The sequence below is a fragment of the Crinia signifera genome, chromosome 3 (assembly GCF_055691185.1).
Source record: "Crinia signifera chromosome 3, ASM5569118v1, whole genome shotgun sequence".
Classification (NCBI taxonomy): domain Eukaryota; kingdom Metazoa; phylum Chordata; class Amphibia; order Anura; family Myobatrachidae; genus Crinia; species Crinia signifera.
The window spans coordinates 224,790,814-224,816,404 of record NC_139219.1 but is presented as its reverse complement, the minus strand read 5'-3'; the positions used below and the strand labels follow the sequence as shown (position 1 = coordinate 224,816,404).

Below are 25,591 nucleotides of genomic sequence, written 5' to 3'. Positions count from 1 at the left end.
TAGATTACATTATTTTAAATACAAACATATGCTGTCTTCCCTTTCCTTTAATCAGTAGCCCAAATGGTAATTTAAATAATGTGAGTAAATGGACCCTACTTCATGTTATATATCCTAAGTACTAAGTTACTGTAGGTCTGAGGGATCAATCAACCAACTGGAAGCTGCTTGATGGGGCTGCTTGTAGTCATCATCATCATCTGCTTGGCTTATGGCAGCAGCACTCCAAGAAACATGTCTTCTAAAGTGTGTCCATGTCTAATTGTGCCACAATTACGGGGATAGGTTCAACTTTTATATATATATATATATATATATATATATATATATATATATATATATATATATATATATATATATATATATATATATATATATATATATGTATTAAAAGCAAGCAATTAAATGAATCAGTCTCCAAAGTTGCATGTAATTCCTTAGAATATTTTTAATTGAAACAAATTCCAACAACAAATGATTACATTTGAAAGAAGATCAATTTATTTTAAGATCATTAAAATCATTTCCAGTTAACCTGCAATAGGCTTGCAATCTTTCAGTGTAATGAGGTGTACTCCTGCACTACTCTACAAAACAGTTGGCTTGTCTAGATTTTAATGATTACACGCAAGCCTTAAAACTCAATGAGAAGATTATGTTTCCTTTTAAATGAATCCTGCTGCCTTACTTTCAAAGTAGAGATCTCCGAATATATATGAAACAAAAACAGGAAGAAGATCTAAGATCAGTAACACAAGGAAGGATAAGCCACAACTTAATACTGATTATTTTCCGGTCGGAGTTTTGCAGAAGTATCAATAGACACATCCTTCCAGGGGTAATGGTGTCTCAAAAGTCAAAACACATTCCATGAACTGAATATTACCTATATACTTTGTATACTGGCTTAAGATGTCTTAAAACATCGTACACTGTTACTTTAGGGACAAGTGTAAAATCCCCCTTATGAAAATATTCTGCAACGATCCTTTTGTGTGTTTCTAAGGGTGTGGAAGAATGTTTCCAGCTCCATGTTATATAATTTATCGCAGTGTAATATCAGTTCTATAAGTCTATCAAAGTATCATCACTGCCAGTAAAACACATCATTAGAGAGTGAGTAATTCCCCTGTTTACTTCAAACACTTTTTTTCCCAACAAGGGCAGGTCTGATCAGGCAGAGTCTTGGAACGAGTCGCAGCGTCCCCATTTCTACATAATGCTGTAGGCCACAGGAGAAAGACAAGTCTCAACTGCGCTCTATACAGTAATCAAGCTTTACGGCGCCTCTGGTCTTGCCTTCTGCATATTTCACAAGTATCGTCATGTCTTCAAACTCAAAATCTGTCTCATCTGCAGTACATAAACACACACAAACATACATCCCTTACTTTCTTATGTTCAGATTTGACACAGTCCACTGCTTTTCTGCGTTACGTAGTCATTATTACTTTACATTGTGGCCCCGCTGCAACAAGACATCTGTTAGCAAGCTTTAGGTAATCATTTAATTATGCAGGGTTTTTTTTTTTTTGGGGGGGGGGGGGGATTTTTAAGTAAAAGAGGTAATTAAATATTAACCAAAATGGTACTCCTATACATGTCAAAATTCTCACTGCAATGTCACCAATATACTTATAGTCATTGGCTTTATATGATTTCAAGTAAATTAACTTCAAATGTTCCTTTACTACTGATACTGTACCATTTAGTGTATTATTGAACTTTTATAATTGTAAAATTAAAATTGTCTTTAAAGAAGCCAATATAATGCATGTGATCAGTTGCAGAACCTTCAGCATGTTTTGTTATAGTGCTACACCGGTTGCTCAGGGACACGTTAGTACAGTACAGGATAGAAAGTATAGAGGAGATCTGGTCTTTGTGTTTTATAGGCTGCTTTACTCCATGTAACAATGTTTTCTCAAGGATTAACAACATTGCTGTCAATATGTGTAATTTGTCCCTCAACTATGTAAACCACAGCCAGTAATGGTGGGTAAGCATCAGAATGACAGCCAATTGTCTGGATGGTCTGTCTTTCATTACACTGAACGGCCAGGCATACCATATTATCTGATTGACCGTGCAGGACAGCTGACCAGATGATGTTGCGTGTTACCCGCAGGTAACTTTATACGATTTGTGGCTCCAATACAGCAAATTGTCCCAATATTATTCTAGCATGTACGCACCCAGGGTCTGCTCTACCATAAGGCAGCTCTAGGCTACTGCCTAAGGCAGTGGTAGCCAACTCCAGTTCTCGAGAGCTACCAACAGTTTACATTTTCCAGACAATCTAGCAGCTGCAAGGTGCACTCATTTCTCACTAACACGTTTTAAAAGATCCACAGGTGGAGCTAATTACTTCACTTGTGATTCTGTGAGGAGATCTGGAAAACATTAGCTGTTGGTAGCTCTCGAGGACTGAAGTTGGCTACCCCAGGCCTAAGGGCTCCAGAATGTGGGGGGCACCCCTGTGTCTTAATATCAGGTTTTCTGAGAGGCATCGTTGTGTAACGTAATAAAAATGGTAGGTGTTGAACTTATGAGAAACCACCTCCACATGTTCACCTGAGGTTCTGGGAAGTAGGTATTGGTTTGTGGGTGGTGGGGGGAGCAGTAAACTGAAGTTTTGCCTGGGGTGCTGATAAGCCTTACAATAAACCTGTACCAACAATAAAACTCACTAGAACTTAGTAAGAAGTATAAAAGTTTTACATTAAAAAAATCTGTTTAACATTTTAGATGAGTGATTATTAAATTATAGTTTGTCAGGTGGTCCTCATGTAGTGGTGGTTTACACAATTTTGAAGACAGTCAAGCATTTCAGTACACCAAAATTGACAATTAAAGTAAAGACCAACCATGGGTGCAAGTGTTTTTAGCCCTGGTTTTAAACTATTGCTGCTGGATTTTGCCATGTTGTGTTTCAGTTTAGTTTGGATGGAACCATCATTAATGCAAAAGATATAGTCACTATGGGGTCCCAGATAAAAGGGAAGTTGCCAATGCTGGCTCATCCTCCAGGTCCAAGACCCACACTCACTGCCTGAGGTTGCACATCCCATGAAAAAGCCCTTGCCCCATGTTTGAAGACACCTCTCTGCTCTCAAAATAGCAGAGCAGAAGATTTATACTTTTAGGCATTGGGCCATACATGTAGCGCCTCTCAGCCAGCCCAGGGAATCATTAGATTCCCGGAACTGACGATTGCTGGCGGACAAGCATCTGATCGGGATGCGCGAGCGTCTCACACATGCGCGCGTCCCCTTCACTCGGCGGCGGTGGAAACCCTGCCTGTCTCCGCTTCAGTGGCAGCTGCAGGGAGGTGGAGGCAGGCTCCGTCAGAACGGGCCATTTGAGCGTCTTTTCGTATGCGCCCCTTCTGTGGGCTGGCGAATGGTGGCGGTTGGCTATAGAATCACCAGGAGCAGCTCTAATGGGAGCTGCTCCATCTGTACATGCTCAGTACAGAACCCTCACTTTGCTCTTTAGAGAGCAGAATGTATTTTCCAGAAGGTGGGAATGGTATTGTCAGGCCACTACCCACATTTTGCAATGGTACCAGCAATACTCTGGTCCAGATGTATTTACATAAAACACAAGTAACACTACAGGAAATAGAGTTATCAAATGTAGCTGAGAGATGAAATAGAGCCAAGAGTTTTTCATTTTGCATTATGAAGTGTGCCAAGTTCTTTTCATTGGTCTCTCTGGATTATTGCAGTTCCCCTCCATGTGGGCACCGGGTTCTGCATTACAATGTTTAGAAAATTGTATCCAATCAGCAAGGAGTAAATTCTTTTTGATCACCCAGGTATTTTATATGCATCAAACCTGTACCATTTACAAACAGAAATCTCTGTAACTGATATGAAGAGCAGTATTTTTTGTGTCACATCTGAAGCTTTTTAATTTTACACTGCACTTTCATACTCCTCCCTTGTTATGGCTCCTTACGTCTGTCTAGACATCTACAGTAATAACTTGGGGAAAATTAAGAAGGTGGACCAGGCAGCAACCTGCGATTGCCTATAATAAAGAAAACTGTCTAAACAATACATGGTACCAAGCCCAAGTGTGCTACATGACGTCTCTAACATCAACAATCAGAACAATGTTACAAAAAACCCATTCAATACTGGAAAGGATGTATTTATAAAGCCTATTATTATGTACCTTTCAATTACTCAATAATAAACAAACTTGAATTGTTCTTTGGGGATTTTATGGTAGACTAATATCTGACACAAGGGTAGAAATAGAATTGCTTGTTTAATATGATGATGTACTGTATACGATCTAAGTTGTAGGGGGGTATTCAATCTGGGATTCCGACTGTCGGAACGTCCTGAAAGTCGGAATCGCAGGCCGCTTTCGGTTCTTAACGTAACTCGACACCTGGAATTCAATGTTCCGACTGTCCAGTGTCAGAAAGTCAGAGGAACAGCGAAAATGGACGCAAATAAAAAAACGATTGTGAATTCGACAATCCGCGTCCGTTTCCGACAAAACAGATCCAACTCTTTATAAAGTTGGATCTGACACCCTTCAATGCTATGGTTAACGGCAGCATTGAATAGGTGAGTGCCGATATTTCCCCATCAGAAAATATTGGCCCTATTTGAATACCTCCCATAATCATACAACACACACACACAGACATGCATGTATATATATATATATATATATATATATATATATATATATATATGAAAAAGGGGTTATGGGGAGCTCTGATGAATTCCACCACCTGATAGGATTGTTATCCAATTACATTCAGATATGACACAATAAGTACAATAGTTGGTAAAAACAATATATATTTTCACTTAGACTTCATAATTTCTTTCTTTCAAAAATGATGTGACCCTACATGTTTCTATATAAATAATAATAATAGTAATAATGATAAAAAAAATTACAAGCAGTTCTAATTTTAAGTCCCTGTCAGAATCAGCATAGTGTTCTCATGGCCAACGTAGTTAGCGTAGTCAGTCAGCGGCCAGCGTAGTTAGTGTAGTCAGTCAGAAGTAGTGTAGTGCTCCCGTGGCCACTTAGCGTAGTCAGCATCCATGTCAGAAGTAGCGTAGTGTTCCCACGGCCGCTTAGCTTAGCCAGCGTCACTGTCAGAGCCAGCATAGTGTTCCTGCGGCTATCGTAGTCAGTCAGCAGTACATTGTAGCAGTTATGGCTGTCGACAAATTGACTATTTGGGTCCGCGGAATACATGTAAAGTAATCCTTTATTGTGCATGAGACGCACTTGCGGCCGCACCCCACATTTGTGCAGGAGACGCACGTGCTAACGAACCCTTAACCCTGTTGGCAATGTTGCCATACCCTGCCGCAATACTTGTGTGAGAGGCACTTACTAGGCTTGCCAGGGACAGAGCTGCAGCTCCTGGGGACAGTACGCAGGGCTGCCACGGAGTCACTATGCAGGACTGCCGTGGAGTCACTACACTTACTACGCTAGGCAACCATTGGGTTACGCTGACAATGTAGCTTAGGCTGCCGCCGTGAAACTACACAAGTAAGGCAGCCATTGGGCTACGCTGATAATGTAGCTTCAAACGTAGCGTAGGCTGCTGCTGTGAAACTACACAAGTACCAGAAATACTTTGACGGATTTAAGTAATTTATTATACATATTTAATTTCAGAAATAATTCATGTATTTGTTTTAGAGATACAGGTATATGTGTAAAGTATAATTAATGGCAGCATTGCGGTCCAATTTCCTGAGCCTGCTGAGTCCATCGGTGGCATCCTTGTAGCAACCTCTGTGTTACTCAGATGATCAATGTTCACACAGACCAAACTGATTCTGTGTCTTTGGACTCAGCATTGCGGATCACATAAGTCGCAAGAGGTGTCTATTTACGATGCCTCCTGCTGCCTTTGTATCCAGTCTCACAGTAGCTGCTGTGCATTCTGCCTCCATCTATGAATCTGGAATAAGTTGCAAACTACAATTTCTAACACCACTGCACATAAGCTTTATGAAGGGGTGTAACATTGGCTCACTAGGACCCATAGAAAACACCCACTCTTCTCTTCTGCCATGTGCAAATATCATGGCCTGTACAGTGATTCTTAATGGGGTATTTTATAGCTGGAACAGACCAGTGTTCGATGGACCTGCATTTTCCCGCCTTCAGATTCAACAGGCTTACTATAATATTTCACATTTGTCCATTGTTCACAAATCTGAATATAGCAGATCTCCTCTCCTGTTTTATATGCAAGCTTACCTATGCCTCTGACTCTATCTCTCTTCAATTTCTAACCTACAGTAAAGTACAGTAGATTACATTTTTTTTTTTACCTCCATGAACCCTGTTGCGAAAGAAAAAAACTGCATAATGGAAATTGCCAAAAACATTGACTAATGGACTTTACATTCATTCTCCAGACATAAATCAATATGTCCTGCATGATTTCTTTTCTCTGGAAGTATAGGTATTCTTCTGCTTCATACAAGTTATGACAAGCATCAGGATACAAACAAGTCTTGGCCCCATCTCATACAGATCGGGCTGGCTGCAGATGTTCTTCTGCAAGCTACATCTTGCCCACAGCAAGAACAATCATCTCTGAAACACATCATTTCTTATTCTTTGCCTCCAGCTAAAATGAGGAGTGGTTATATTAATAGTGGAATAAATACTTTCCTACAGGAACTCAAAAAAAAACATGGGTTGTCTACCTGACTCATTTTTTTAAACCATTTTAGACAATAATGATACTTCAAAGTGGGCTGCATATTTTCTATTGGAAAATACAGCTTGGTGGGTTATTATTACTGCCTTAGGAAAGTCTCTGACCTTAAGGAGTACTCCACCCCCATACAGCAGTCATGTTGGGTTCCCAACTCTGGAGCTTACACTGTAATATTACGGAGGAGTTGTAGAAAACTGTTGAAAGAAATAATGATGCCCCAAACAACCAATCAGCTTCTGTCATTTTAAAGACTTTGCTAGATAAATGGTAATAAACAGCTGATTGGTTGCTAGCTATTGGCAAGTTCTCTTTGAAAGATTATATATATATATATATATATATATATATCTATATAGCCTTGTCAATGATAGAACCTTGAGTAGTACATACAGTACTGTAGGATAGCAAGGTAACTAATAAACTTTAGAGCACAGAGGCTCAGATGTAATAAGCCTGGTGAAAAGATAAAGTGAAGATAAACTAAGTGATAACACACCAGCCAATAAGCTATATTCAAAAAATGACAGTTAGGAGTTGGTTGGCTGATGCATTATCACCTTCTACTTTATCTTCCTCACCAGGCTTAATATATCTGCCCCAGAGATCCATAAGAGAATATACATGTGTGCAAGGACATGTTACAGCATTGTAGTCTGCTGTGGCTAGTGTTACCAGCTCGTAGTAACATGGAACTGGAAGAATGGTAGTCTGTATGAAGGAAGGTGTAAATGTTCTGCTTGTCAGGGGACAGCCAATGAGATGTACCTGGATTTACAATCAGGGTGAGAAACAATCCCTTTAACAACCTAGAAATAAACCTTGGAGAATAACAATTGTGTCATTATTTTACAACAATAAACAGTGGACTGTCAGAACTGGAAAGTATCATACAAGATATTTTTGTTCAGGTCTTAGAGTTCAAAAAGAGTTGTAGAAAAGAAGTACAGTAAATGACCACATTAGTTAATTCTGCTCTGGGTATCTTCCAAACTACTACAGGAGAAGATATCTCCGAATTTCCTCTGTGACATACCGAACACTCACACGCACACAGGATAGTGAGAAACAAATGACAATAGGATATGAAAACTGGTGATAGAATCTTCTAGGTAGGTGGTAAATCTCTAAATTATAACTTGGCAAGAGAAAAAAAACCAGGTGCTTCTGTTTTATGACAAGTTAAAAGCACAGGAGCTAATGTCCTGACCACCTGTCTCATCACCAAAAAGTTTGCAGAACTGACATGAAAGAAACCGGGCAAAAAATAATGCAACATCCTTTTCCCTCGTAAAAAGCCAAAATTAAAAGCAGGAACAATATGTGGCAAATGCCTCTTCCAGACAACTTACTAAAAGTATTTATTGAGCAAAATCCTGACTTCTGTCACATTCCGTAATCCAATAAGCTGCCACTTTCAGCAAAGTTTTAACTAAGTTAAAAAAAAAGACTTTATGTGTTATGTCTGCAGTCTCTACTTGGCTTGTAAACTGAAATCTCAGTGCAATATTGCCACAGGCCTTGGAATGTGTTTATTGCTCATCTTCACACGGTGATTTCATTATTTTATACGCTGAAAGCAGTTTTAATCCAGGCTTCCAGTTGCATTTTCTATAATAAAAAAGGGTGGGGTTTCTTTTAGTATATGATAATTAAATGTAATGAAAATCCATTGTGCTCAGTGGCTTATGTATTACCAATGCCTACATAAGCTAAATATTGCACTATTTTACTTATCACAATCATGTTTATCTTCTACTTATAGTATCACAAATGTCTTAAAATGAATTAATTATTTGATGTTTTCATTCTTAAACCAAAATCTCTGCAAATAACATTGACCAATTACCACCCATCTACACCATTCACACAAAATGAGTTTTCTAGTGCACTCAAACAACCCTCTGATCCAACCCCAACACTGTAGTTCGACTTGGTCATATAGCCTACCAAGAACCTTTTACCCCTTCAGTGTGCCTCGGTCAGTATTCAATATGGGTACTTAACCTTATGTATTTAACTCCTGTTAAGCTATAGTTTGTAATCTTAAAAAGTGAGCAGCAGCCACTGGGAAAAATCTGAGTATTTTTTCTTTTTTTAATATTAACCAATTAAGTAGTTACCGAGAATGTAAATAATAATTAGTAAACTTCAGCGCAAAATACTGTATTAAAATAACCTTGAAAGATCATAAACTAATATAACAATTATGGTTTTTTAATACAATAATGTTTGTTTTTGGAGTCAGGCAAAAGCACTTAATAAATGCTTCACATCTGAAACTTCAATGTGCTTCTTTTACCATCTGTAACTGTTCCAATAGAAAGTTAGGTGTAAGCAAGAAAAAATGTCAGCAACGTGGCTACAAGTCACCTGAGGCTTGTCTTGAGGAGCCTTTGGACATCAGTAATTTCTGAATGTTCAATAAGAGCACCTTCCCTTTTGTGCATACATTGGACGTATGCCTGCATTTCACTATACAAGTATATTACATTGCAGCGGAAGATGTATCAAGAACTGAAAAGAGATAACATGTATACATTGCCCATTCAGCTTCTTAATGACATGACCATAAGAAGCTGATTAATTGCATTGGGTAACACTGCACTTCTCCCATACAGTGATAAATGCCTTCTTTATATGATACGCAGTAAAATGCCGGAAAATGACAGGAGGCAACTACATTGCATTGAGGTCTACAGAATGCCTATCAATGATCTTGTTTAGTAATCAGCTGCTGTATAGTTTGTCTCTGTCAGCCCATACGTGACCCCCAAATAACCCGTCTCTTCTCTCTTATTTTAAAAAATTCCATTGTCCACATTTTAAATGCAATGTAGTGAGGTTGACATGTTTGCAAGCCGCATTATTCTGAAAATGATTACAAATACTACTGTAAGTAAGCAATCAAGATACACCTTAACATTGGCTATCCATTGGCTAACAAGGTAAGATGTGACACCATACGGAGGTGCAGTAAGTGCTACTGAAAATTCCTCCCTACGGTAGCCAATAAATGGAGCCCTGGGTGACCGATGACAACACAAGTCTGCTGGACCGAGTTTTAGCTGCACCCAAACATTTTGGCCAACACTCAGGTGATTCCAAGCCAATAACAGCACCTGGCTGGCCAACATTAGTGTTCTCTTAACATTTAGGAATGTGTATTCTATGTGAATAGGGTGAGTCTCACACATAATCTTATACAAAATAGGGGAAGATTAAGAACGTAACAAATGTCAGGGAGGGAATGATTTACAATGTATCTAAAATACAATATATTCTCCTGAAATTATACTGTAGCATATTTTAATGAGGATTACTTATTGTGTATATACTTGAATAACTGGTTTATTCTTGATCAACCTGAAAAAAATCTCCCTTGGCCAAATGTTACCACCTATCTGCACTTACACCTGGTTTAATGAGAATTGAAAACATCAGTTTGTCTATTGAAAACACTGCTGCCATGACACGCACAGCCAGATGCATGAGATAACTGCAATCAGAGAGAGTACAGTATCAGCAACCCACTATACTTTGTACCAACTAATATGAAATATGTGTACTTACTCAATGCTTGATGGCATATATTGCACTTATATTAGATGAACAAGATCCAGTTAGAGATAGTGGACAAGTATGGTGCTTACTTATGGGTTAGAGGAAGAAAATATATTTTTATCATCATTACATGAAATGTTTGCTTTAATAGGTGGAGCAAGTCTGATTGTCAAAGGAAAACTGCGCCTCTCCTATCAGTAACACTATTAGACTGAGTTTGGCTACAAATCTCCCATACACACTGCAGCCCGTCCCTTACTGATGGAGTTTCCCATTACTACGGTTATTAAGCACTGTTTTCTATTGGTCTAGAGCCCAGCAAATAAAATGATCTGCTATTTACAAAAGTCTTTTTACCTTACAGCAACAGTATTACCCTTCTACTTACCAAACTAGCATGTGTCATTTCTGTAATATATATATATATATATATATATATATATATATATATATATATATATATATATATATATACTGTATATACACCTAGTCTCCTTACCCTTGTTGTCTAGATGGCGCCTTCTAATAACTGCTCATCGGCACCTCATCACCCTTTATACCCCAAATTTTACATCCAACTTCAAAGACAATTTTTACACCATTCTACAAGATGTTTACTTATGCCAAGTCCTGCACACTAGCCATAAACACTGCCATAGAGAGTTCCCACTGTTTATTCATTCCAGTAACTACACTTATCATTTCAACCAACCTTCTGAATCTCTTAACCCTATTCCTTCACAATGTCTATGCTCTCTCTCCCCCCACCATATTCCCACCTCCTGCTCACTTCCTCAACTCGTCTCTCTCCACTGGCACATTTTCAGCCTCCAATTAACACTTGTGACCAAACCTACATCTTTTGACCCAGCCTCTCTTCCCACGTAACACCTCCCCTTTGGCTATCAAGTCTAGGGCATTGTTTCCTAAACTGGGTATTTGTTTTAAGGATATCAATGCTTAAGAACAATTAAATCAGTTAATGTAATTAAACCATCTGTGCTCAAGGTTGGATATTCTTAAAACCTGGACTGATGAAGCAATGCTTGCATCTGACATCTTTTTACACAAAATTGGACTCAGAGGAGCACGCAGGTTCAATCGTAGATGCAAGTGGCAATATTATATTGGTAAAATAAATTATACATTATCCATGATAATTATGAGTTCCCAATTGTTTTTTGTTTTTGAAACTCTTAAGATGGGTACACAGTAGACGATAATATGAACGATTTTGCAGATTTCTGATTGGAACAACAAAATCTTCATATTGTCTAGTGCAGCGGTGGCCAACCCGCGGCTCGCGAGCCGCATGCGGCTCGCCTATCACCGAGCTGCGGCTCCCGAGAACACTCCCCTGTCATTGTAATGTGGCTGCTTACTGATACCACAAAGAGTGGGCAAGCGCGTCCCCTGCAGCTGGACGCGCTTGACCGGAAGTTTGTGTGTCCATGTATTATGCACTCGGCACTGCCTAGTGCACCCCTCCCCCGTGGTGCACTTCCGCACTCTGCGTTCCACAGCCCGGAGGCAGCGTGCGTGCCATCTATCCAGGGCTGTCAGATATTGTGCGGCCAGCATTGTTTGCGGAGGCCGGAGGGGAGCAGAGTACAGGAGGGCAGCAGGGGAGAGGACGGGAATGGAGTGCAGGCGAGGAGGGGAACGCAGTTGGCGGGGGCAGGCAGGTGCGCCTGAGGAGATCACGTCTGGCGATCGCTGTACCCAAGGGTCCCAGCCAGGGAGAGATCTTCATTATGGCTCACTCAGAACAAGCACCCACCTTCCACCCTGGTGATCATGTGGGACCAGCTGCGTGAAAGGATAAGATCCCATCAGTATCTTCCTGGGAACTTATCTACAGTATGTATGTGTATATGCTGGTAATCTGTGTGTGTTGTATATCATGTTCTATGTAAGTGTATCTTCATGCTTCCTAGGCTGATTTTCTGTTCCCATCTGTCCCCTGTTTCCATCTATGCCCCCATATGATTCTCTGCCTGTCTATGCCCCCACCCTCTGTCTATGCCCCCTCCCCCCACCCTCTGTCTATGCCACCTCCCCCCCACCCTCTATCTATGCCCCCTCTGCTTCCCACTCGCCATCTATGCACCAGCCCTCCCATTCGCCGCATATTTGTCCCCCTTTCCCTCACCTGTCCTGTGTATGCCCCCATATAATTCTAGGTCTCTCTTTCTCCTCACTCTCTTTCTCTCTCCCACTCTGCCCCTGACACCATCTCTTGCTTTCTAACACTCTCTCACACTCTCCCTCTCGCTGACCCCCTCTTTCTTTCACTGAAACTTTCTTGTTTCCCCCCTTTCTCTCACTAAATCCTGCTCATACCCCTCTCTTTCTATCTTGATCCTCCATACCACCTCATATTGGGTTGCATAGATAGATAGCATATTTGGCAGGGCAGCTCAAATGCAGGTAGCGCCGGTCATTTAAAAATGCACTTTGAGGGGCATGTGATGTTTGGCACTGTGGGGGGCATATGATGTTTGGCACTTTGCGGGGCATGTGATGTTTGGCACTTTGAGGGGCATATGATGTTTGGCACTTTGAGGGGCATATGATGTTTGGCACTTTGAGGGGCATGTGATGTTTGGCACTGTGGGGGGAATGTGATGTTTGGCACTGTGGGGGGCATGTGATGTTTGGCACTGTGGGGGGCATATGATGTTTGGCACTGTGGTGGGCATATCTGGTACTGGGGGCATAAAGTTTTGTCATGTGGCCACTCTCCTTGTGTCATATGACCACGCCCCTGACCACTCCCCTGACCACGCCCCTTTTTGGCGCGCGCGTCTTCGGTGCGCGCATGACGTTGGCTCTTTGGCTTGACAACTGATATTTTTCGGCTCTTTACCTCTGACCGGTTGGCCACCCCTAGTGTGTACAGTCATTGATGATGCATGCTCCTGTAACATCCTCCGTCGTCTGTACATGCAAGACGATGGAGGACATTGCAAGTGAGGGCCATGCTCCTCTTGCTCCATCGCTACTGGCATCAAGTGTATAGGCTTTTGATAATGTTGGCGCAAACACATCTCCAGCCATGATGGAGCAGTGAGATTGCCTTATACAGGGGTAAATGTATGAAGCTTGGAGAAGTATCTATCCCCATAAAAAATGTTATGTGCAAGGTGATAATGCTCCAGCCAATCAGCCCCTAACTGTCAATTTGCATATCGGAGCTGATTGGCATTATCACCTTGCACATAATGGGGTAGATGCATGAAGCAGTGATAAGGGACAAGAAGTGTCCCAATGCAACCAATCAGCACTGTAGTAACATCTAGAATTTGCATAATATAAAATTTATACAGAGCAGCTGATTGGTTGCCATGGGCCACTTCCCTGGCTCACTTCTCCTCCCTTATCACTGCTTCATACATCTACCCCAATGTTCTTTATGGGGATAGATGCCACTTCCAAGCTTCATACATTTACCCCTGAGTACTTTTGGTTGCAAGCTCACAGAATTGCATTCTCATTACATGCGATCTACAACAAGGTTATGTCTATAATCACATATTGTGATCAACTATAAAAAGGTTTTCTTAATATTAAGCAATAGCACCCAATACATTTGTTGGTTTAAAACATGTTTTTTTTATACTATGTGAAGAATGACCCTGTGTCTCAATACATTTTTAATCTAATACCTTTATAGCTAAAATGCATGTGTCATGCTAAACTAGTTCTACAAGTCGTGTGATTGTAGGATATGTTTGAAAACAAATAATAGGTAGGAGCTGTTCTGCCTTACTGCAGTAGGCGGACTAGGTTATCTGGCGAGTGTACAGCAATTCCAGGTGTAGATCATTCATTACTGTCTCATCTTTGTCCACCGGCTGGGAGGAGATGCTGTGAGTGTCGTACATGGGAATCTGAATAGTGTCAGTGTCTCACCAAACATACAGTAGGGTAGAATAAATGATGCATCACTAATTATATGTTACTCCTAATATCATAATGACTCCTAAACAATCTTAACTTATTGTTCCAGTCGTGTGTTTAAAATTGCTTTTGCCTCTTGAAAATACAAATAATAATAATAATAACAACAATATTAATTCATTTTATCTCTTTACTCAATAAATAAGCAAGGATAAAAATCAAAGTTGACTTCATTGAAGCTCAAAAACTAGACTACTAACAAGGGTTGTTTTAGCAATGAATTGACCTTAGGTAACTGAAGCCAAGTCCAGGTATATAAATGGCAACTTACTAGCAAGTTATTGCTTCTAGATTGTAAATAGGAAATGCTTTTGAGTATGCAGCAAGAAATATGAGAGGATACCTAATATTCTAATTTTAAGATTTTGGGCCTGATTCAGTAATCAGTATGAGCAAACAAAAGAAAAGGAACATCATTAGCAAAACCATGTTATACTACAAATGGGGCAGAATTCAAATGTGCAGAGACACTGGAGTTGGGAAGTTTATTGCCACAGTTCTATGTAAAAAGTGCCCAGTATGCATTCACTACATAGTGATGCTGCCAGGCTTCACCCCTCCATAGGGACCACATATTCATTGCAGTTACCTACTCATTCTGCACACTTTACTATAAAGTGCCCACAATGGAGGACGGGTAATCATTCATTCAGGGATGCGGGGGACTACATGAAAAATCAGGTGTGTACCACAAGAACCAGTAGAGCAGGCGGGTATGAAACCAATTACTCTGAATCATGCCTTTTAAATGTGTTGTTAATATAACTGCCGGGGGCAATTGTATTTTTTGTATCAAGAAAGAAAACCCAATACACACACACACATACATATATATATATATATATATATATATATATATATAAAACACTACAGCCACCTGTCACTCAGCATCTATTTACAGAAGGCAGAGGGACTGGGGGATCGCCAGCAGCTCACAGAGCCACTTGTCAAAAGGGAAGAGATATAAAAGCTGCATAAATAGGAGTGCTGGTTCCTTACTTTTTAATCAAGCAAGTGAGTGTGCTTATTTTTTTTATATGAACCTTGTACCATAACTGTATTTATCATAGGTGTCGGTAAGCAACAAAGCATGCTACTGTATATTGCTGCATGATGAAAGGAGTTTCTGAAATTTATAATGCTACTAAATGCTGCTTACCGTCCATGTAGCTGACTTGGCTGTGCTGGATTGTTGAAATGAGACATCAAAGCTGTGAGGTCCTGGGTAATCAGTATTTGATGGGATGGCTGGAGAAGGGGACATGGCATCAAACGTGGAGCTGGGCTGAGCATAGGGTGATGGTGCTGTCACGCTGTTCTGAGCATGCTCATTGGTGTACGGGCTAGTGGAAGAGGAACCATTCTGTATCTGCTGTTCCATGCTGTTCAGGAGCCCCAAGTTTGTATATTGCGGCTAAAAGATAACAAAAGAGTTGGATGAAACAACAAGAAATAAGCTATAGAGCATGATGTTATTTAATGCTGGATTCATAGGACAGAATAAATTGCTTGTTCATTTCTATCAACTTTACGCATGGAATAAACTTTTGTAAACGGCTTCCAACACATGAAAGGAATTCTAACAGGATATAGCAAATTTTCTACAATGAGCAGAATTTATATTTCATTATTTTTTTTTTTCTTTCATTTTAGAACTATATGTTCTGTGAGATATATTTGATCATTAATCTGTATAATTATTGGACAACCTTGCTGCAGATGAGAAGAGTTCATGTGTACTCAGATAAAGGAGCCATTCTGGGGGCTACAAGAATATACATGAAATTGCAGCCTATCAGTATCACTGAAGCGGATGTAGATTCGCTCACAGACAATGACTAGTTAGACAGTCAATGGTCGACAGTGAGAAAAGGTTGACATATGAAAATGTTGACATTAGTTTTCCAGGTTGACCTATTGACTGCCTACCTACACATTTGCCCTTCTTCTGGTTCACTTGCAAAGGCAAATTCCTTCTCAAATGGATAAAACCATGTGTACTGCAGGTGGGGTAGATGTAACAGAATAAGGGCCATTGCCTGTGAGCCAACCTGATACACACGGATGCATAAGGCCCAAAGTGCTGGTAATTGTTGCTGAGCTACAATCTCTGGGGAAATTTACGAAGATGGGAGTTCTTTTTCACGTGTTGCTATGGGCAGCCAATTAGAATCTACTCATTTAGCACCTTCTTGAAGATAATAGTTATTGTTGCCCATAGCAACATTCCATGTTATATAGAACTCTTCCCAATTTCGCCCTCTGTGTTTACTGTGTGTAGATAACAGGTCCACTTTCATCAATGGTGAGAAGTGACCTAACATACTAGGGGCACCTGGGCATGGCCCCACAATTATACAAGCATATGGTTAGGTGCCTCTGGCGTATCTTCAAAGTCAGGTGCTGCCTGGCCACTTTAATTGGGAATTGTGCACAATCTGAGCAGTGCAGGCAGCATTCTCTACTTGTCTCCCAGTCTGCAGCCTGATAATGAATCACTGTCAGCGTGCTGATTGGTGGTTGGCTGCAGCTAATCCACCAAGCAGAATGCAGGATTCTCTACCTGCCTCCTAGCTTGTAGCCAGACAGTGAATGGCTGTGAACAAGCTAAAGGTGGCCATACACACAGATTTATCTTCAGATCTGGCTGGTTGGAATAAAAACATGGTTATGGATGAGAGCAAATGACAGTTGACCATTTGCTTGGAAATGCTGGAAAACTGACAAACTGTCACTCATCCAGAACCATGTTTTTGTTCCAACCAGCCAGATCTGAAGATAAATCTTACTAGTGTATGGGCACCTTAACAGTCATGCACTGAATGGAAGCACATGGAACTGCTCCCAAAACGTTATGATTGTTTTTTTTTAAATGTATTGGGTAGGTAGAGGCCCTAGTGATACACCAAGAATTCAGCCTTTTAGAGGAGCCAGGGAAAATATACTGGACATGTATGCCATCTGTTACTTATAATGTTCCGCAGCTACTGGAAATTTTAACTATTCTGTATTACATTCAGTATACAGAAATGTATCTTATATTATATGCATCATTTATCAGTTTGTACAATATCTAGTTGCAAAAATGTAAATAATACTAAACATGAAAAAAGAACACCAATAATAAACCAAGACAAACAGTCCAAGGTTGTTAATCTGCTATTTGAAGATAATATTCAATATATTTAACAGGCATAAAAACCAGTCTGACTGCTTAAATATTAAAAAACAAACAAGTAAGCCATAATTAATAAAGTACTTTAAAAAAAACATGATGGGCAGATTTGAAGATCAGGGTTTTAAAGCACAAAAGGGACACTCCCAATTATATGAATGATCTTGAAAGCACAGATTAGGTGCAAATGTCAAATCTGCCCAACTGTGATGTAAAGTGCATGAGAGGACCAATATTGTGGGAATACAAATTTGTCCTGGAACAGACTGTTCCCAATTAAGCAGATTTCTTCCAGTTACAAAAGTTGGATGTGAGTGGGAAGACCAACAAAGAGATTGTGACTTGTGATTAGTCTTCTATTCATAGCCCCCCATATCTGATGTTTTTGTTGAGATTGTAAGAAGAATAGAGGTAGGCAGGAAAAAATGGCTGCATGCAGAATTCCCGACTCTGTCCAGGGGGAGGAGCATGTTAGTAAAACATTTCTGTAGGTGGTAATGCATCTTTAAAACTATGTAAATCTAAAATTTGTCGACTCTGCCCATCGGCTGAGTGGCTGGATTGCAGCTAAACTCCACGATGTTAATTAGGTTGCAAGATGATGAAAACTGCTGAAAACAGGGACTACAGTAAAAGTAGTCATGCTCACACCACATTATCAGTAATATATCAGTCATATATATATATATATATATATATATATATATAGATAGATATATATATCTATATATATATATATATATATATATATACAGCCAATAATAATTATTTTATATACATTAGCAACATTATTGGAGCTTTAGTTTCATCCAATGCGCCTATTGCCTGAAACTTATCAAGAATGTTGATCTTTTTATATTTTGGGTAAAGAAAAACACTATCGGTGCTCAACTCATGCAGCTACACAATGTCACATAGGGCCTTATTCTAGTTCACTCTTTCTGACAAAATCCTTCTTAGATGGACAAAACTATGTGCACTGCAGGGGGGCATATGTAAAATGTACAGAGAGAATTAGATTTGAGCGAGTTATTTAGTTTCTGTGCAGGGTAAATACTGGCTGCTTTATTTTTATACTGCAATATAGATCTCACTTTAAAGTAAAACCCCACCCAAATCTTATTCCCTCTGCACAAGTTACATCTTCCCCCCTGCAGTGCACATGATTTTGTCCATCTAAGAAGGAATTTGTCAGAAAGAGTGAACTAGAATAAGGCCCATTGTTTGCTCTACGGTGGCAGGTTGGGATTTCCAGGATATAATTAAAAAGCATATTGCTATACGTCACAAATCTGTCAATAGAAATCATGTGGCAATCACAGTAATATAACAAAGTATATCTCAATGGAAGTGTCATTGTATGTTCCTGCTCTTGGCAAGTCATTTTGCCTCTAAGAAGGTGAGTAAGAGGAACAGGTATTGCTTAATGGGAAATGAATCAGTGCCCCAATGTAAGGAGAGATGATTAAGGATTTTCAAAATTTCTCTATTGTGGTTCTAAACAGCACTTGCCCATGCATTATTGCTAATACAACTAATTAGTAGGTCATAGGGTTTAAAATGTTCCTTTCGTTAGTTAGGTATTGCAGGGTTGTCATCTTAGGTGGAGATGAAAGAATTGTATCTTTCCCTTTATCACACTTGAATACAAACAAATAATAAAAACTATGGATGCTTAAAAGGGGATTGCCAAGCAAAGACTCCAGATAAGAGCCATGAAATATAACTCTATACTTGTGCAGCTTCCTAACATTGCACTTTCACATTCTTCAGCTTAGACTTGAAAGTCAGCAGAGTCCAGGAATCCTAGATATTGAGTTTCAGAAGGTTTGTAGCAGGCTAGGTGACACATCTATATTCCAGACAAGTGTGATACCCAGTTTAGAGAAGGCCAGCATCAGACGCTCTCACATTGCTCAGTTAACAAAAGAAATGTCAACAAGACAGACAGAAGTATTAGGAGCAGGAAGTGTAGAACCCAAAGTCTGAACCAGGTGAAAACCTGAACAAATTCAAGAGCAAAGATCTCATGACAGAATAAACAAATGTCTAGGTCTCACTAACTCTTAGCCTGCTGGAAGGGTCATACTGTGAGGATAGAGTGAATCAATTTGCATATCAGCATGTGCAATAAATATACAGCGCACCATGCATTGCTTGTGTAGGAAATAGGTTTTGCCAAATCGAAACCCTAGAGCAATTATTTAACAAAAAAATAATATCTGCAATTGTATAAAATTACTGATTAGGGGGAGGTGTATCAAAGCTTAAAGAGTCATAAAGTTTAGAGGGATAAAGTGCCAACCAATCAGCTCCTATCATGTTAGGGGGCGTGTTTGAAAAAATAAAATTACAAGCTGTATGGTTGCTACTCTATCTCTCTCCCGGCTTTAATATAGGTTCCCTTTAATTAGGTCTATGCAGATAGATAAACAACATAAAATGATGTCGGGGAACTAGGTGTTATACTTCAGAGGTGCAGTCCAAGAAATTTGGATGCATGTCATACTTGCCAACCTTTCATATCTGCTCACAGAAAGAAGGCGCTGGCCACTTAACAGGTGTGGCCAGTCTGTTACATCATTAGATCCCACCCCCAATCATGGTAAAATGCAACGATTTGTGGGTCAGAATGGAGGGGCTAAACTACGCAATTGTTTCATTCAGTCTCAACCTCTCTACAGGGGGCATTGATTTCCCAGATTATCTCCTCATCCTGTCCGCTTCACTAGGAAGTGGTTGGGCTGTGGGAGATCCACCTTCTCTTTCGGGTTCCAGGAGAGTAGGCAAGTATGATGCTTGAGGTCTTTTTGCTTTTTGAGGTCTTTTAGCTTTTTTGAAGCATTTTGAATTAAGAGCCTAAATATGCACAGAAAATCATGGAGCACTCACTGAAGAAAGGTGGATGTGGCAATTATAGGCTCCAGCTTTAAAAGTGTATATGATGTAGTATATTAAAAATGCATGTCCTTGCACACGAACATGACACTTAATTGTAACTCGTGTTAAGAGCAAGTGAGATGATGTCATGTTTGAGAGCCAATACACATGTACACTTGAGGTGTGTGTTGCACTCGGAGTGGTAGATTTACTAAAGACAGTGAAAGTGGCAGTGTTCCCCATAGGAACAAATTATATTCTAGCTAAAAATGTTCTACTGCGTTCTAGAAAATGATAGACAGGATGTGATTGGTTGCTACTGGCAACGTCAGTATTTTGAAGCATTTCTTTATACTCCAGTACCGGCTATGGAAACATCACCAGATTAATTTATGTATATAACCTAACATGACGTTGTTTTCCATGGTGGGTAATGTCTGTTGCCCCTTTCACTACCCTTAGGGCTGGAATTTATAGGGCAACGACTAGACTCTCTCTAGCACATTCCATGTCATAGAAAACTACCTGCAGGGCACAACTGAAAGTTTACATTTCACAAACATTAGAATGAGAGGTTTCCTTTAGAAAAGTATGAATCCCTGTTATGCTGTTGTCATCACTCATCACATAAACATGGCCAATGACATGTTTAGGAGCAGATCGTATTCACAACCAGTCCCCATGGATGATCAATAAACTTATTGGGACAGATGCACTAAACTTCAAACGTGATCAAATGGAGAGTGATAAACAACTAACCAATCAGCTCCTACCTCACATTTTTCAAACACAGTCTGTGACATGGCAGGTAGGAGCTGATTGGCTGGCTGTTTATCACTCTCCATTTTATCACTTTTGAAACTTAGTGCATCTGGCCCATTGTCTTTTAATATTATTTCACAAGTAAATGTTTTCTAGTTCTTCATTCCTATTTTATTATTTACAGATTACATATAGTCATATGCAGTGAAACAAAAGTAAAGTCCTCCAATTTGCTTAATAAAACATGGGGCATTAAAACCAAAGCAGAGACCTGAATAGAATAAATGCAAAGACACTTGTTTAAAATTACAAATGTGCCAATGTCTAGGACAGTTATCCCATTGCAATGAAGCATCATGAGCAAACAGTGTGCATGAGAAAGGGGAGAATGGAGATGAAAGGTTACTCCACATCTTCCCACCTGCAGTCTGGTCTCACAAGAGTTTCCCATAACTAGTCAGATAATAAGAAGGAAGCACTTTGAAAGCAGCATTTCAATTCACCCATAGACACCCACCCACATGTATAGCTCCCACCAGGATGTGCTTCAACACACTTCAACATTAGCTGGTTACGTGATCAAGACCATCTTAATGCAGAAGTGATTGAAGAAATGACAGAATGTGACAGACGTGATCTGCCCATCATCCCAATATTAATAAAGTCCAAAGAGACCCATGTCATATCTTTGTACAATGCAAATGTCATTAATCACAACCAGTAACCAGCTATTATTTCAGTATTCTACCTCTGAACGTTTGGTCCCTCTTGCTTGTAGTGTTATTATTTTAGATAATTATGAATATTAAGTATGTCATTTGCTTTGAATCTGGTGGTGTCCTTAGAAATAGTGATAGTTGGGAAGGTAGTCCCATGTATATGGGTGTGGATAAAGCATGTTGGTGTTTAAAATGGCCATAGGATAATAAAAGCAAGAAGCTAATTAGCAAATAGAATTGGGTAAATAAAAATACTATCCATTACTGTCCAAAGTGCTCTGCGAAGGTGCTGGGAAGTCTGGATTCAAGTGACGAAACACTAAATCTAACATTTATTTGGAACAAAAATGCTCATTCCCTAGTTTGTTCTATCTTCAGAACATACTTCTTAATAAAATAAAATGATAAAATGGCTATTGCTACGTTTTTCTGTAACTGGTAAGTACAGTATAATTACACGTTAAACTATACTTTTTTATTATTATCAGATAATATAAGGCACATTTTTAGAGGTTTTAGCAACTGTATGCATTTAAGGCCCAAGTTAAATGTTTAGGCTGCAACACTGCACGTTCTTTAAAATATACATTGTCTTATATCACTTGCATGGATAATGATAAAACAAAGCATTTCCAACTCCTGCTTATACTTTGACCAATTCTGCTCTGACTTTCGATCCTAGTTCATTATAGCAACAATTCAATGCTTTATTTAGATCAGGATGCTTCTTTTGAACAGTGAAATAACAACATAATCACCCACATGGGGGCAGCCTAGAATGCATAGGGGTATGTTTGAATTGCAATTTCTGCCATTTTATCTAGGGCTATGAGGTTGTAACCAGTATGGGGGCGGAAGAAAACTTGACAAGTTGAAATTCCATTCCTCCTAAATCCACTGGACACTATTAGCACCTTAATCTCCCAGTCTTATCCTTTGCTTCCTCTCACCTTTTAAAATTGAACCACTGACAACACCCATTTGCAAGAATACAACTCGTGATTCTAATCAAACCACTCACTTATGAAGACTTTTACATCAGACTACAACATTTGTGTTTGAAGTATTCAAAAAGCAGTGTGATGTACCAGTTATTAAAAAGAGAGTGTTGTAGTTTGTTATCAGAAAGAAAACCTGGTTCTAGGTATATGTTTTTTATTTTAAAGTGCATTGGAATATCCTTTTAAACACAACTTATCTTTTGGACATTGCGGTAAAGGCAAATTAATCCTAAATAATCAATTAATAATTTGCTAAATCTTTCATTGCATTTATGAAGAACTTTGTCTCAACAGCACGGGAGAATTAGACACAATAAATATTAACGTACCCAAAGTTTTTGACTAACATAACATCAAACTTGCAGCATAAAGATTATACTTTGACAACTGTTTATAATAATCTGTTTTCCTCTATAAAGTGCCATTCTCTGTTTAGTGCATGAGGCTATTGCTCCGGTTTTGCACAATAATGAGTCAGAGGTGAAATCTTGGCTTTTAGAAGTTGATGCCTGCAGCTTCTATGAAAGTGTATCTTGTACTAAAGTAAAGAAACTAATGAGTTTCTTGGTGGACGACTTCCTTAAACATAATAATTGGAATACACAGAGCTGAATTTCATACTGTTGATGAATGCTGCTAGCTGTATTGAGAAATCATGAACACAATAGACTATCTTACCCTAAATGGAGATTTTCGGTAGATCATAACACATTCCCATTCTGGAAATGAGCCCGCCATTATGAAAAAGACTGTCAACTATTATTTCAAATAGGTATCAAGTTAATTTAAGAGATTTGCTCTATTCCAAAATGTGGATATGGAGAACTGTGAATTGTTGGTGGTTAACATTGCAAAAGACAAAAGGTAAATAATCTGTTGGTATTTAAAATCTCATTATAAGATAAATCAAACCTTCTTAGATCAGTGTGAACAACCACTCTGCTTCCACCTGCTTATAGAACAAATAATGTCACCGCCAACAATTGACACACAAATCTTTGGACAGTTTCCAGTGCAATAAAATACTACTCAAAGCCTTTTGAAATCTTAAAATCAGACCATATGTACTAAAAAAGGGAGAGCATTTCACATGTAACAATAGCTGCACAATTCCTCTAACTACTGTACCTAGTATATAATCTTAACACTTCACATTTTGCCTTGTTGCACAATGCCATATAATCCTGGCCATTCAAATGAGAAAGCTGCAGCTGCCTTTTACTGTCGCACTGAGGAATGTCACATCAGTCTTGCAAGATGTATTTGGATATGGCCAAGTTACTCTTTGTATGAAGTATTCAACTAGAAGCAAATGCAAAGTAACTGAAGATTATAACATGTGTATTTGCAAAAGAGCACTATAGAAATGGTTTATTCAAATGATCTGATATTAGACAAATCACCTAGGAAAACGTTTCATCAAGCCATATAGGTTGACAAGATCATTTGCATATCATTGTTCTAGTTCTATACTTTAAAACTACAATTGTATATACACAGTTTGTATGCAGGTAGGTATATATCACTAACACAAGACAGATATATATATATATATAGATAGATAGGATAGATATCTATCTATCTATCTATCTATCTATCTATATATATATATATATATATGTATATATATATATATATATATATATATATATATATATATATTACAGTACCCTACAATGGTATTCACATGTGTTAAAAAAAGATGAATATTGTAGGGACTATACTTTACCTCACTATATTGCGCCTGGGCATTGTTTTCCAGGTACAACATCTTGGCAGTAGGGTTAATCAGAGATGCTGTCCTCTTTTTAGGCTCAAGGATTCTCTGAACACCCCCCTGACTGGCCCCAAGTAGGTACAAATCATGCAAGACGACACCAGCAATAATGAAGTTTCTCTCCCTCTCTCTGTCACATCATTTATTTAAAGCTCTGTTTATATATACACCTTGGGTTCAGGCATGGAGAGGGCGGAGTGTCTTCCCTTTACCTGTCCAATCTGTCAAAAGTTCCACCTTGGTCCTGATCTGAAATAAGATCAGCCTCTCCCACCTCAGTAGGTAGTTAAAATTCCACACAACTCTTTACAAAAGGAGACAGACAAAAGGAACTTTTGGGCCATCTCCACATGCAAGCGCTGGCCAATCTGACACACACAAAACAGAGTACCACTGCGAGCATGGGCAAAATGAGCTAGTTATACCTCTATACAGATTAATCTTGCTGTTTGCATGTATAATGTCTGATGCAAAGCTATATAAAACAGCAGTGGTTTGGTGCATTACATGCAACTTCACATGCTGTATATGTTCGTCCTATATTTAGCTTCAGTCCAGGTAATACTTTATTATTACTGAAACAAAAGCTTAGCAAATAATACACAGGTTCAAAAAATAATTTATGGCACAAAAATACACCAAAAAGCACTATTCACCTAATTTACTCCTGTCATGGTTTTCAATGTATTTACCCTGTGATAAGCATGTCATTCATTATCATTACCCAGTATATTTTCAGGGAATACTTGTAGTATAAACATAAAACAAAGGATTTTAATAAAAACAATTGCAGTTTTTGAAAAATTCCCAAATAGCAAATGAAATGGCAAATTATATCACATATACCTAAGTAATTCTATTTACTTCTACCTATATAGGCAACAAATAGCATGATTGGCATGTATGCCAATCTCACAGGGTTCAAGTTCCAATAGATGTGGAACTCTCAGACAGAGAATGCGTTGAGCGGTCAGAAAAATGTAGTGTGTATTCTGGTGCTATGTTGTCATTTATAGAAGTGCGAAC

The 25,591-nt window shown here is 39.0% G+C and overlaps 1 protein-coding gene across 1 annotated transcript in view; it reads right to left on the bottom strand.

Moving 5' to 3' along the window:
• TP63 (tumor protein p63) overlaps positions 1-25,591 on the bottom strand; it is a 113,643-nt gene that overhangs the window by 36,459 nt on the left and 51,593 nt on the right. Inside the window, exon 2 of the mRNA XM_083174732.1 lies at positions 15,411-15,665. Within this exon, the coding sequence (XP_083030858.1) occupies positions 15,411-15,665 (255 nt within the window). The remainder of the gene's footprint in view (positions 1-15,410; positions 15,666-25,591) is intronic.